The 14,893-nt window shown below is 36.1% G+C and overlaps 2 protein-coding genes across 2 annotated transcripts; both read left to right on the forward strand.

Moving 5' to 3' along the window:
• Nucleotides 1-545: 545 nt before the first annotated feature.
• LOC306653408 (olfactory receptor 4N4C) lies at nucleotides 546-1,585 on the forward strand (the record flags this gene model as incomplete). Its single annotated transcript, XM_079126414.1, has 1 exon — nucleotides 546-1,585. Exon 1 carries the CDS (start codon nucleotides 659-661, stop codon nucleotides 1,583-1,585), a length of 927 nt encoding a protein of 308 aa, XP_078982540.1. The 5' UTR covers nucleotides 546-658.
• A 10,533-nt stretch (nucleotides 1,586-12,118) lies between these two features.
• On the forward strand, nucleotides 12,119-13,042 carry LOC306653661 (olfactory receptor 4N2; the record flags this gene model as incomplete). Its single annotated transcript, XM_079126663.1, has 1 exon — nucleotides 12,119-13,042. The coding sequence occupies one exon, from the start codon at nucleotides 12,119-12,121 to the stop codon at nucleotides 13,040-13,042; it is 924 nt and encodes a 307-aa protein (XP_078982789.1).
• Between the last annotated feature and the right edge of the window lie 1,851 nt (nucleotides 13,043-14,893).

Below are 14,893 nucleotides of genomic sequence, written 5' to 3' on the forward strand. Positions count from 1 at the left end.
AAAACTCATATATTTTTCCCTCCGAGTGACTAAGAGCCTTTTTATTTAGACTAGGTCAATGACTTGATATTCTATGAGAAAAAGAAAATATCTCCAGTAAATAGAATTTTCTTTAACCTTTTAGTTCAACATTCCTTAGGTATAATTTACATGTAATAAATGTGCACCAACTGCTATCTAGTTCAACGGTTATGGCAAATTGAATTGATCTGTGAAGCAATCATGATATAGTGCACTTGAGACATAGATCATTTTTGCCATGCCCCTTTGATGTCACACCCTATCCATCCCCCATTCAAATAAAAACCTGAAGACCTCAATAATTGGGGGCTAAGTATTTTCTCAATCAGAAATATTTTCATATGCTCCTGGAAATCAGTAACAAATGCAAAGCAGTGGTCTCCCGGAGTCTCCTATGAGAGAACTGTTAAATAGAAGCACAGGATTGAAGCAGAAGATGGATTGTGGCTACAGGGCCCAGGTGTTGGCAGTTATGAAATATGGCTGCATTAAGGATAGAAGAGATGCCTTAGGTTATGCAGAGAGGGTATTTTACATAGATGTGGAAAATTCCTGCTTCTGGTTCAAGAAGAGTTAAAATCTAGATGGAAGAGATAGGAATAACTCTCTGTTCCCTGTTATTCTATAGGGAGAGCTGATGGAGATAGAAAATGGGACAGTGGTGACTGAATTCATCCTCCTTGGTCTGACCCAGTCTCGAGAGATTCAGCTTCTGGTCTTTGTGCTGATCCTGATTTTCTACCTCATCATCCTTCCTGGAAACTTCCTCATCATCCTCACCATAAGGTCAGACCCTGGGCTCACAGCCCCTCTCTACTTCTTCCTGGGCAACTTGGCTTTCCTGGATGCCTCCTACTCCTTCATTGTGGCTCCCAGGATGCTGGCGGACTTCCTCTCTGAGAGGAAGGTGATCTCCTACAGAGGCTGCATCACCCAGCTCTTCTTCTTGCACTTCCTTGGAGGTGGGGAGGGGCTGCTCCTCGTGGTCATGGCCTTTGACCGCTACATCGCCATCTGCCGGCCTTTGCACTACTCAACTGTCATGAGCCCTAGAGCCTGCTATGTGATGCTGCTGGCTCTGTGGCTTGGAGGCTTTATCCACTCCATTATCCAGGTGGCCCTCATCCTCCGCCTGCCCTTCTGTGGCCCAAACCAGCTGGACAACTTCTTCTGTGATGTGCCACAGGTCATCAAGCTGGCCTGCACTGACACGTTTGTGGTGGAGCTCCTGATGGTCTTCAACAGTGGCCTGCTCACCCTCTTGTGCTTCCTGGGCCTTCTGGCCTCCTATGCCGTTATCCTTTGTCATGTTCATAGGTCAGCTTCTGAGGGGAAGAGCAAGGCCATGTCCACGTGCACCACTCACGTCATTATTATACTTCTTATGTTTGGGCCAGCAATTTTCATCTATACTCGGCCGTTCAGGGCCTTACCTGCTGACAAAGTGGTTTCTTTTTTTCACACAGTCATCTTTCCAGTGATGAATCCTGTGATTTACACACTTCGAAACCAGGAAGTAAAAATTTCCATGAAAAAATTATTGATTCAGCATGTACTTTGTTAATAGATTTTATAATAAGGAATCAAGCTGGGCATTCTAGCCAGAATTTAATTGTATATTTAACAAATATTGTTTTTCAGTGAATACCTCTCATTTCTCTGGTTCTATTGTAGGCCATGGGGCTCAGAGTTATGCATAATGAGAGAATAAACTTGGAATATTTAAAGGATATAAAAGTACAAAGGGTGATTAAAGTACAAAGAGTAACTGTGAGAGATGTAGGTGTATTTTATGTGGCTGTAAGGGTCACATCACTAAAGTCTCTTAGCTAAAATAAAGGATTTATTATATTTTAATTGAATAAGAGCCCATTTTAACATTTCAAGCAAGAATGTATGTAACACATCTGCAAATGTTTCCTGCATGTATTAGAACAATATCATCAAGAATATAAACAGAGGGCTGGGGATATAGCTCAGTTGGTAGAGTGCTTGCTTGCCTCACAAGCACAAGGCCCTGGGTTCAATTCCCAGCACCAAAAAAAAAAACAAAACAAAACATATATATATACATATGTGTGTGTGTGTGATATATATACACACACATATATATAATATATATAAACAGATTAATAAATTATCATTTATGATTAATATACTGTAAAAGTTCAAGAGCCTGGTGTTAGAGGGAGCTGCCTTCTCAAAGTCCATGGTTTTGGGTACTCTACACATCATCTGGGTTAAAAATCTAGGGATTATTTTGGAATTTTTTTCTCTTCTGTCCATTGCTGGATATGATAGACAAGTTTTTTTTATTTCTTTAGAACATCTTTCCTGGTCCCCTTGGTTTTACTCTAGACTGATTTTCTTCTCTCTATCTAGACTATGACAGAAGTCTCTTAATTTCAGATTTTTCTGCATTTCTTTATACCACGAAATGAATCTTTTCTAAGTCATTGTTAAAATAAGTAACTCCCTTGCTCTCAAACCTACAGATGTTCCTCCTCGATGTAAAGTGACATTATCACCTACTACTAGTTTTCAACTTACTCATCACCACTGCTATCCAAGCAAAGCTTTCCTCTTTAACTAATCCTTCTTAGCTTTCCTTTCCCAAGACTTTTTTCACCTTCCTGGTCCACCATCAAGTGACATTTCTATAACCCATCAACCCCACGTAGATGCCTGTGAAACATGATCTTATCCTCTCAATTGTATACTTTTCAAACTACCCAGAAAGATGAGGAAGACAAACAAGTTCTTATAATGGAGCAGGCTGAATAATTAGTGTCTCATGTGTGAGGCACAAGGACCATACTGAGAACCAAGGATAGTTGGTAAAGTCCTTCTTCAATTTTGCCAGCCATAACTGATCCTTCTCTTCTTGTGGTCACATTGTTCCTAAGAAGTAGTGCTCTGTATTTAGTGTGCTAGCTATCTGATGGCTACTATTAGATTGCTCCAAGTCAGGAACACGTCTTAGACAGTTTTATTTACCTCCTCAACACCTGTCCTACTACCTTGTCCACAGGTGCTCCATCAGTATTTACTGAAAAAGGGAAGAAACTCTGATTTCACTTTCCACTTGTACAGTACCATTTCAATGTCCTTGTAAAAACTGTAGAACACATTCAATAATTCCTCATCTCAAACAGAAACCTGACTGCCAATGACTCGTACCACCTTTCTATGGGTCTTCCAATAGGAAATTGTATCTTTCACAGTTTTCTATTTTGTCACTTTCTTAGTAATATCTAGGTGTCTTCTCTAGTTCTGGTTTAATCAAGAAAAAACATTTTTGTTTCAAATATTCTAGTTCACTGTTTGTCAGCTAGTTACTACCTCTCCCATTTATTTGGCTACGCTTTATTACTGTTGACTGCCAGGGAAGAAATTTTCATTGACTTTGACCCCTTACCTGGTAGAATGTCTTTTTCACCCCCATAGTTCCTTCTCCAGGAATTAGTCCCCATTTCTCCTCTGTGGTACAGCAGATCAGGTATTCACAGTAAGCAAATATTTATGAGAAACAGCACCCACTTCCTTCTCCAAGAATTAGCCTGAAGTAAGAGTACACCCCTGAAAGATTATGTCTGTGAACTCTTTCTAATGAAGGTAAATTTCTGTATACCTTCATATTTCTGTTTTTTTAAGTATTGATTTTTGGTAAAGAAAAAAATTCTAATCATGGAAGTCAACATTATGAATATATACCAGTTTTTTTTTAAAGGCATGGTTCTCTCCAAAGAGAGATAATAATGACAGTAGTATTAGTGGTGCTGAGAAAAACATGGCATGTTATTGAATGGAATGGGAGAACCTGAATAAAATGCTGTCAATGGTCTCTTTAAAGACAAAACTAAACTAAATGTTATACTAATTTAAAAATTCTGAAATAAAAGAATATTATTCGGAATTTTAATTTTTTAACAGACAGCATTTTGATTCATTGTACATAAATGGGGTGAGGTTAAAATCATAAGGTCTGTGGTTGTAGCTCAGTGGTAGAGTGCTTGCCTAGCACGTGTGAGGCATTGGGTTCGATTCTCAGCACAACAGATAAATTAATAAATAAGATAAAGGTATGTGTCTATCTACAACTAAAAAAACTATTTTTAAAAAGATCATGCAATCATAATCTGTGGTTTGGGTAACAGAGCAATAGTAAACCTCTCTTGGAGTGTATTCACAGAAAATGGGCATGAGGAAAATTTTTGAGTAATGAAAACTTTCTCCATAGTGGTTCAGGTTTTAGTTATGCACATTTGTCAAGAGTCTACCAGGTTTTGGTGAGGGTGTGGAGAAAAGAGACTCCCTATCCTATTTTGGAGGGAATATAAATTGGTACAGCTTTTATGGATAAAAGTAGAAAAGGTACTCAAAAACTGAAAAATAGAACTACTATAAGATCCAGTAATTTAACTTCTAGGTGTGTATTCAAAGAAAATGAAATCAGTATCTTTAAAAAATATCTGCACTATTATGTTCATTACGACCTTAATCACAACAGCCAAGATATGAAAACAACATCAATGTCCACTGACAGATGAAGACTAAAAAAAAAAAAATGTGCTTTATCTTCACAATGGAATGTTATTCAGACACTAAAAAGAAGGGAATCTTGTCATTCGTGACAACACAGATGAACCTAGAAGATATTATGCTAGGTGAAATGTCAGTCACAGACACAGAAAGAAAAAATACCATAAAACATCACTTACATGTGGAATCTAAAAAAGTGGAACTCACAGAAGCAGAAAGTATAACAGTGGTTTCTAGGGTCTGAGGGAACTGGGGTGAAGTTGGGCGAAGGGAACAAACTTTCAGTGATGAGTAATCTCTGAGAATATATAATGCACAACATAGTGACTACAGTAAAAAATACTGTACTGTCATTTGAAATCTGATGAGAGGAATTGATTTAAGTGTTCTTACTCTCCTTCCTTTCCCACACACAATGGTAACTATGAGAAATGATAGAAGTGTTAATTAATTTGATCATGCTAACCATTACACCATGTATATGTATATCAATTGATTACTTTTAATACCTTCAACCTACAAAGAGCATTTGTCAAATAAATATTTAAGAATTTTAAAAGTCTCTCGCCCTGTCCTTTAAGTATGCAATTACTCTGTATAAATTATACCTCAATAAGTCACAGGTTGCTTTTGATGTTATCGTAAATATCACATTTAAAACTTTTAATTTTCTATTTGTATTGTTGGTTTGTAGAAATACAGATTTTATATGTTGACCTGTGTGTATCTTGGATAAACTCATCTATTTTTATGTTTTTTTTTTTAATTTTGTTAAAAATGTAATGACAATATTTGTATAATTTATGGAGTTCAGTAGGGCAATTCAGTTCATCGATACCATGACAATGAGTAATGATCAAAGTAGGATAACTGGTATTTTCATCTCTTCAAACACTGGTCACATTTTGGGCCCTTCCAGTTATTATTAAAAATTATTTTTCTACAGACAATTACACAGGTAGTGTTCTTTCCTCCTTCCTTTCCAAACGGTCTGTCCTTCATTTCTTCTGTATGGCATTGAATAAAAGTAATAAGAGCAGACACTCTTCCCTTGTTCCCAATCCTCGAGGGAAAGTATTCACCCATTCACCATTCACATGCATAATATAATTTGAAATCAAGTTTTGTGATACCTCCAACATTGCTCTTCTTGCTCTTCAACATTGCTCAGTATTGCTTTGGCTATTCTGGGTATTTATTCTTCCAATGAATTTTAGGACTGTTTTCTACAGTTCTGTGAAGAATGTCATTGGTATTTTGATGGAGGTTGCACTAAAACTCTATAACACTTTGGTAATATGGTCATTTTGACAATATTAATTCTGCCTATCTAAGAACGTGGGAGATCTTTCTATCTTCTAAGGTCTTCTTGAATTTCTTTCTACAGTGTCCTGTAGTTTTTATTGTAGAAGTCTTTCACCTCCTTGGTTAGATTTATTCTCAAATATTTTACTTTATTTTATTTTCTGAGGTTACTGTGAATGGGATAGTTTTCTTGAGTTCTCACTTAGCAGGTTTGTTATTGTAATATATGGAAAAACTCTTGATATTAGAATCAGGAAGTGGATGGGTTTTGCTAGAAGAATAGCCAATTAAAGGAAAATTGAGTCTGAATCAAGTATTAACAATAAATCAAAGGGAAGGAAATAAAGAATCATCTCTGTATAATAACACTAAATGTAAGTGATTAAAATTCTCCAAACAAATCATATAGATTGGCAAAGTGAATTAAATAACAAGACTCAACTGTATGTTATTTACAAGAGACTCAACTTATAATAGACAAAGCCATCTACAATGAAGGTGAAAGAATAGAAAAGGCATATTATACAATGGAGACAAAAAGTGAGCAGGAGTAGCTGTACTCATATCTGACAAAGTAGACCTCAAGCCAAAACTAGACAGAAGAGACTAAGAAGGTCACTTTATACTGGTTATGAGAATCATTCAACAACAAGATATAGTGATTATAAATATTTATACCCTTAAAATTTGTGTACCTACATACACACACCATACTCAAAATGGAGCATCAAATAGAACCTAATTCAATAATAGCGTGATTTCAACATACCTCTTTTTCTGTTAGATAGGTCATTTAAACATAAACTAAGTAAAGACTCTTCTGAATTAAAAAAAATACTATTAGTCAAATGAACCTAACAGACATCTAGTGAATATTTCATTTATTAACAACTGAATTTACTTTTTTCTCAACTTAATATACAACCTTCTCTAAAATAGACCATAGTTTTGTATGTGAAGCAAGTCTTAACAAATATAAAATATAGGAATAATTCCTTGTAACCTATTAGATCCTAATGGAATGAAGTTAGAAATCAGTAACCAGATAAAAACCAGAAATATCTTTAACAACTGGAGAGTAAAAAAAAAAAACCCACATTTTTGAATGAGGAGTGGGTCATAGAAGAAATAAAAAGAACGTCTTAGAGATAAATAAGAATAAAGATAGAGCATATCAAAATCTCTGGTACAGTGTAAGTGTAATTATAAGAGGAAAGTTTATATAGCATTTAGTGCCTACGTTACAAAAATAGAAAAAGTCTAAATAAATAATCTGATGTTATATCTCAAGGTCCTTGAAAAGAAAGAGCAATCTCATCCTCAAATCAGTAGAAGATAGAAAATAATTAAAATTAGCACAAAAATTAATGAAATTGAGAATAAAAAAATATAAAGGATCAATGCAACAAAACACTGGTTCTTTGAAAAGAAACAAGATCAATAAATTCTCTAGTCATACTAACAGAGAGAGAAGTCCCACATCATTTTTTTTTTAAATTGTATAATTGTGTTTCCACTTATGTCTCTGGTAGTCTGTCTTTTCTCCTTTCTCCTGGTCTGTTGTTTCTGAACATTATAACTTCTTCTGTACTTTTTCCCTCTTTCTTCTTTATCTCTCTACTTCTTTTCCTATGTCTTTCAGCTGAAAATGAATTAGAACACTATTTGATTGTGGGTTATGTTTATTTTACAAAAATATGTTTAATATTTCATTATAAAGTGACTCTAAACTTCATTTTTCCTTTAAAGCAGAACAAATAAAAACAAAACTGGAGCCACATATGGTGGCACATGCCTATAAACATAGCATCTTGGGAGGCTAAGGCAGAAGGACTACAAGTTCAAAGCCAGCCTCAGCAACTTAGTGAGGCCCTAAGTAACTTAGTGACACCCTGTCCTAAAATAAAAAAAAAATTAAAAAGGGGCTGTGGCTGTGGCTCAGTGGTTAAGCATCCCTGGGATCAAGTCCCAGTAACAAATATATAAATAAATAAATAATAAATAAATAAAATTGAAAAAGATGAAAAAAGTTAAGCTGCATTTAATTTCTCTGATCGTTAATTAATTTTTCTCTTATTAATAATTGTTAATGGAAAATAAATGACCTTAATTATTACTTTGGTTAAGCAGAGAAACGTGAAAAAAATCCTATAATTACTGAGATCATGATACATTTTACATATCCTGTTTAGGAAGTGGCTTTACCCTGAGGAATTGGCCTATTTTACCAAGAAGTTGTTTCCTCTAAGGAGAACTATGCCTTGAAGTCTTCATGAGCTTTTATAATTATCTATTTCCTTATCACCTGCAACATACTACACCTGAGAAAGGCACTCATCTTGGGTGCAAAATTTAAAGAGATGCTCCAAGACAGACTGAATAATAGAGAGATGCAACATTTTAACCAATATTTTGGAAAAGCAAAACTATTTTTATAAGGTATGATAAACAAAATACTAAATTTTAGACAAAGGCAGGATCAGTCACTGCCATGTTGAGCCATATTGGAAAACTGAGGCCACAGGAAAAATTAATGATACTGATTGTCTTTATTGAAAATAATTGGTAGTCTATTCTTATTTTTTTGTCTCATGTTTGCCTTACTTTATTTCTTGATATATATCAATAGGTTATCATTTATTTAATTTTTTTCTCATTTTGATTTTTTTATAACCTATAAACTAATTGCTTTCAACCTATTTACTTCTGAACTAACAAGTATACCTTCTAATAGGGTTCTGTCTCATACAATGATAGGATTTTGCTTTTAGAATTCACAACTAATTTGGTGTAAACATTTAAAAAATATTTAGCCCTTTCAAAGCTCTGGTATTTTCCTTTGCTTAATTTAGTTGGCACCTAATACCATTAGTCTAACAACTCCCTTTGGATGCATTCGGTGGGCTGAGGTAGTCTCAAATCCCAAAAGGACTTTCTTACATACAACATGGAAAATACTTTAAAATCTAATGGTCTCTATGTGACAAGAATTTATGAACAAGAACAAGAATGGTCAGTACATTCTTATAAGGAGGTCAAATCTGGCTATATTTCTGAAAGTAACTTAACATCTATGGGTGCTCAAACTTCAGAGGACCCTTCATATTTCCAAGAAGCAAGAAAGAATAGACAATAGAAAAATGTTGCAACTATTCTTTTGGTTTCTTTGCTGTCTTGAAATACAATGGACTAGAGGTCAGTGTTTTAGTAGAAATAGACAAAGACTCAGCAGTGTGGCACATTCTACTTTCTCCTCCAATAGATCACTAACTCTTTGATGTTAGAATTTCTTTAATGGTGGACAAAACTATTTAGCTCTGACATAACTAAGTAAAATTATTCAGAGTCTTGGAAGAGTTGACATCTGGTGTTATAGATCATCATAAAAATGAGAATTATTCTGTATAATGTACAGAGGAAAGGAAAAGAATATACACAAAGGGTAGACTAAGGGCTCCAGAGAAAATCTTAACTGATTTTGTGATCTTGCAGAAGATGGGCCCTTGACCTCTTTATATCTACACTTAGTAGTTATGAGAATTTCCTCTGGTTCTATCCTCACCACAGGGCTTTGAGGGTTAGATAGTTCTGGAGCTGAGAAAAGCATGATATGCAAACCACTGGCTGCCTTTTTTTCACATAAAGATTTTACTAAATCTTCAAAACAGAAGGTTACTTTCAAAACAGCAATTTATCAGATTTACACAGCTACCATCACTCTAGGGTTTACCCAAAGGCATTGGCAAAAAGCCTAGTGGCATCATGTCCACCATAGAACCACCTCTTAACATCTAAATACGTTCAATATTAAGGTTGAAGGATCCACGAAGGAGTTACAAACTAATACTATTATTGTCTCATTTGATTTTCATATTGCCTTCATCAGATTGCAAGAGTGAATTCATTATCATATTTCACAGAAGAAAACTTGAGCTTCTGAAGGCTAAATGACTTTCCGAGGATCACACAGTAAGTGAATCGCTGAATCAAGACAGGAGAGTCAGATAAATGTTTAAAAAAACAAGGATCTTTTTGCCTTATTCCATTCCATTAAAATGCTGGCATTCAAAGGAAATTCAGAGATCATTTAATCTGACAGTTCCATTTTTTTGAAGGGGTATTTTTGGCTGAATATTTACATACTTGTTAGTGTTCATAAGTTTAGCATCAGCATTAGTATGAATTAGACATTTGATCATGTTTTTCAGCCTGATTCACACTATTAGAACATGTAGGACTGTAACATGCAGAAGAGAAGAACGTGGGAGAATCAAAGAGAAAATGAGGAGGAAAAAGATAAAAAAGCAATACATTAACCAGGGGAAAGAAATCATGATCAAACTTAGAAAAATAAATCAAGAAACGTGATGATGAAGAGGGACATAAAGAAAAGAGGAAACAGAAAGAAGGGACAGGAAACGTTCCAAAGAGAGAGGCGAATAAGCCTCTTAGCCCTCTGAACCCAGGACTCCAGGAGCAGGTCACCAAGAATGCAAGAGTCGCCCCTTTCATCTCAAGCAGCCTAAAGAATATGATTCAATGTTGTTAAAAATATGAACCCTAAGAAGCCACTAGGTAGATTTTGCTACCTTTTCCCTATTTCTCTCCTCATTCTTCTTTCCCTCACCCTTTCCTCTTTCAGTATTTCAAGTACTGCCCCAATAGCACTTTCTAGCAAAGACTTCCCCTTCTTTCTGCACCCCATGTTTGCAGCACTTGTGTTATTTTAGTTAAATAGCATGAGGAATATTGTTGTACTTGTTATATTTTTGGGTAGGTCATCAATTTTCAAAATCGAAAAAAAATTTCTTCTTATGATAAATTTTTTTTGACCAGGTCCCTTAAATGTATGCATATTTATTTATCAAGTATATATGCCCTTGCACTAATGTATTATATATTATAAATATTAGAAAGAAGAGTTTAAAAAAAACTCAGGGCAATTATATAGTTATATTCATCTACATTTTATATAACAATATACATGAATTAAATGTATGAATATTACTATTCGCTTTCCATTCTTCAATGGATCATCATGTGCACCTTCTAGAATAAGCATACCCCACTAAACAGACTATTTTAAATCTGAATTTCTCCCACATAGTATTTATACGAGGTTGAACTGCCAGTTCTAAATCCAGTAGAGGGGTGAATTTAGACTAGCAATATTATTTTTAATGATTCAAGTATGTGAAAAAAGCATCCATTGATTAAATCTGTAATTAAATTTTTCTTTATTTAAACTGAACATTATACAGTTGCATTCTTATACTACTTGTCAATCAGAGCAAAAAATAAAACTCATCCTAAATCAGGCAACATAATGACAGAAGCTTTTGTTTCTCATCTTTGGAATTAACCCATTGGACTTCTGTATCTTTATGATTACTTCTAGTGCTTCTACACTATAGTTTTATGTGTCGAGATAATTATATAATAATTAATAAATTTAGTACTGGGTAGAGATAAAGAAGTAAGTTATGAATATATAAGTACTTGAGACTCAAATAGTGCTAATTAAATTGCTTCAACAGGTGTGAAGTGGCCGCAGGAGAGGTGTTCAACCATACTTACAGTGGGGGGACTCCCTCTAAGTTGGAGAAAAGTAGAGTTATTATTGTCTGGGATTCTGGTGAACAGTTTGGGGTCAGAGTACACCAGGATATCATACCAGGGGGCATTAATAGAAAATACAAATTAGTAAAAGAATGCAGAGGGCAAGAAAGAGAGTTACTAGCTAGGAAGTGGGAATTCCACATTCCACAAAAACTGAAGGAAGGAAATGTCTAGTAAAATTTGGGGTTGTGTGGATGAGGAGAAAACAGTCTAGTATTTCCCCCAAAATTGAGCCTCAAGCACAATATATCTACAAAAACTCAAAAGCCTTGATAGTTGAAGTTATGAAGTTATGTTATGTCTCAATTATGGAATTTACATCTAACTTCAGGAGGTAGAAATCCCAAAGCTGACAGTGTCAGACTTTTAAAATGGAGAAGAATTGGGTAGAAGTACTTGGTCACATGGGAATAAGACTGCATCATTGGGAGCAGTATTTTGTTTCTGCTTTCCATTTTAAACTTGGAGAAAAGAAGGGAATGCAGGTTGCCCAGGACACTTGACAGAGTGGGGAAATGTTTTTACCTTAACAAGAGATATGTTAAGATTTTTAGCTGGAGAAAAACTAGTGTCTAGATGGAATATACAGTAATAGCACACTTTGCTCCCTGATGTGCTATAGGCCAGGTGGATGGAGAACAAGAACAGCACAGTGGTGACTGAATTCATCCTCCTTGGTCTGACCCAGTCTCGAGAGATTCAGCTTCTGGTCTTTGTGCTGATCCTGATTTTCTACCTCATCATCCTTCCTGGAAACTTCCTCATCATCCTCACCATAAGGTCAGACCCTGGGCTCACAGCCCCTCTCTACTTCTTCCTGGGCAACTTGGCTTTCCTGGATGCCTCCTACTCCTTCATTGTGGCTCCCAGGATGCTGGCGGACTTCCTCTCTGAGAGGAAGGTGATCTCCTACAGAGGCTGCATCACCCAGCTCTTCTTCTTGCACTTCCTTGGAGGTGGGGAGGGGCTGCTCCTCGTGGTCATGGCCTTTGACCGCTACATCGCCATCTGCCGGCCTTTGCACTACTCAACTGTCATGAGCCCTAGAGCCTGCTATGTGATGCTGCTGGCTCTGTGGCTTGGAGGCTTTATCCACTCCATTATCCAGGTGGCCCTCATCCTCCGCCTGCCCTTCTGTGGCCCAAACCAGCTGGACAACTTCTTCTGTGATGTGCCACAGGTCATCAAGCTGGCCTGCACTGACACGTTTGTGGTGGAGCTCCTGATGGTCTTCAATAGCGGCCTAATGACCCTCCTGTGCTTCCTGGGCCTCCTGGCCTCCTATGCCGTCATCCTTTGCAGAGTACGTGGGTCTTCCTCTGAGGGGAAGAGCAAGGCCATGTCCACATGCACCACACACATCATTGTTATCTTCCTCATGTTTGGGCCTGGCATCTTTATCTATACTCGGCCCTTCAGAGCCTTCCCGGCTGACAAGGTGGTTTCCCTCTTTCATACTGTGATCTTTCCTTTATTGAATCCTGTAATTTATACCCTCCGCAACCAGGAAGTGAAAGCTTCCATGAAGAAGTTGTTTCATCAGCACATACTCTGAAAAAGGAAAAGGGGGGAAAAGGAATCAGAAAATCTGAAATTGATGTATTCATTTCTATAATACTGCATTTATTGAGGACCTTCCGTTAGTCAGGACTCTTCTAGGCCCTGAAGAAACAGTTAATGAGACAGTCATTGCTCATTGTTATCTTGAAGGTACTTGAGTGGGAATAAATAGTTATTAAGATAAAAAGTAAACACCATGGTTTCTGGAGACAATATCATTCTGAAGAAAAAAAAAGAAAAAGAAAAAGTGAAGTGATAGATTGTGATTCTGGATTTTGGGCAGTTAATCTACTTTTCTTTGCTAAATAAGTCCTTCTTGAGGAACTGAGATTTTGACTGATAAACTGAGAGTCAATCAACCAAACATCTGGGATAGACAAGGGTTACAGGTGGTACCAAAGCTGGAAGATGATAATAAACTTGGTATATTTGAGGAGCATAGCAAAGTCCAAGTTGGTTAGAATATTGTAAGCAAATGTAAAAATGATTACCATTAGAACTGGAGATACCGATAGTGTCTAAAACGTATGGCCCACAAAGTAGATAGGAAAATTTTAATTTTATTAAAATTGCAATAGGAAGTCCTTCTAAGCAACATAATGATTCCTCTACCACAGGTTTATAAATGACTTAGGGTCTGTAAACTCAAGTTTCTGCACAGATATCACAGAATTGAAAAATACCATTAAGAGAAAAATATTTCACTTTCTTTTTTTGCTAGACCTTCTTGATTACTCCTCGGTATTTTTATGACTTCTTGCAATATGTTTGATTTACCCCCAATTGCTTTCATTGAGTATAATGATGATAGTTCCCTGGCAGACCAGTCAGAATTCTGAGTCAGATAGCAGAAAATGTGCTAGTTATTTTTAAACAAAATGTCCTTTAATGAAAGAATTATGTGCTGACAAAATAATGGAAAGTCTGGAAGGGCATCCAGACTACTTGGATGGGCATCCAGAGAGGACTCCTGGAACAACTAAGGGTTGTCAAGGGTCTGGTCCTTCCTACAATTTAGCCATTTTCTGTTTGAAAAAAAAAAAAAAAAAAAAAAAAAACAAAAACCGTGACTTCACTTGGGATCAAGGTGATCCAGAATCACCGTGCACCTGTCAAATCTCTTCTAGTCAAACAGAAGCCTCTCCACCACCACCTCTGTAGTTAACTTAATCCAAATTCAAATCTTGCATGAGTCTGATGAACAGCCAGCATTTAAAACATATATGGAATCCCCAATACAGGGAAGTCTAGCACTAATTTTTAAAATATTTTATTTTAATAATAATCTAAGAATCAAATACTTGTGAATAACACATGCATGATAAAAATATTCAAACCATAGAAGAAATGACCTCAATTCTCAAGTAACCACTCCCCTCAAATCTCACTCTCAGTTTATCGTCTACTGTTTCACTGAGAAAAAGGGAAGAGAATCCCTCAATGTCCCATCACAGAGGCTACCTGAACACTTGCCTGCGACCTATTTCCTTTAGTCTCTCCTGATACCGGATGACCTGATACTCTACCTGTGCATTGGGTTCTGTCCCCTCCTTGTGCAAGGCAGTAACTGTGGTAGTTCTCCCTTTTCTTTCCTATACCCCAAGGAGATTTTCTCCCTCCTCAAAAAACATTTCCTTCATCCTCCATAAAAACAATTTGACACCTTTCTCTCTGTGTTACTTCCTTTTTCTCCTTCCCTTTACAATAAAGCTCTGTAAGAGTTTTTTTTACATTTTTTTTAAGTTAATAGGCATTTTTTTCAGGGTAGTGTTAGCTTTATAGAAATTTGAGTAGAAAAAATACAGCATTATTTTATGTCCTCTTCTCTTAGCCCCAAATTAATTTC

The sequence above is a fragment of the Sciurus vulgaris genome (assembly GCF_902686455.1).
Source record: "Sciurus vulgaris genome assembly, chromosome: 2".
NCBI lineage: Eukaryota > Metazoa > Chordata > Mammalia > Rodentia > Sciuridae > Sciurus > Sciurus vulgaris.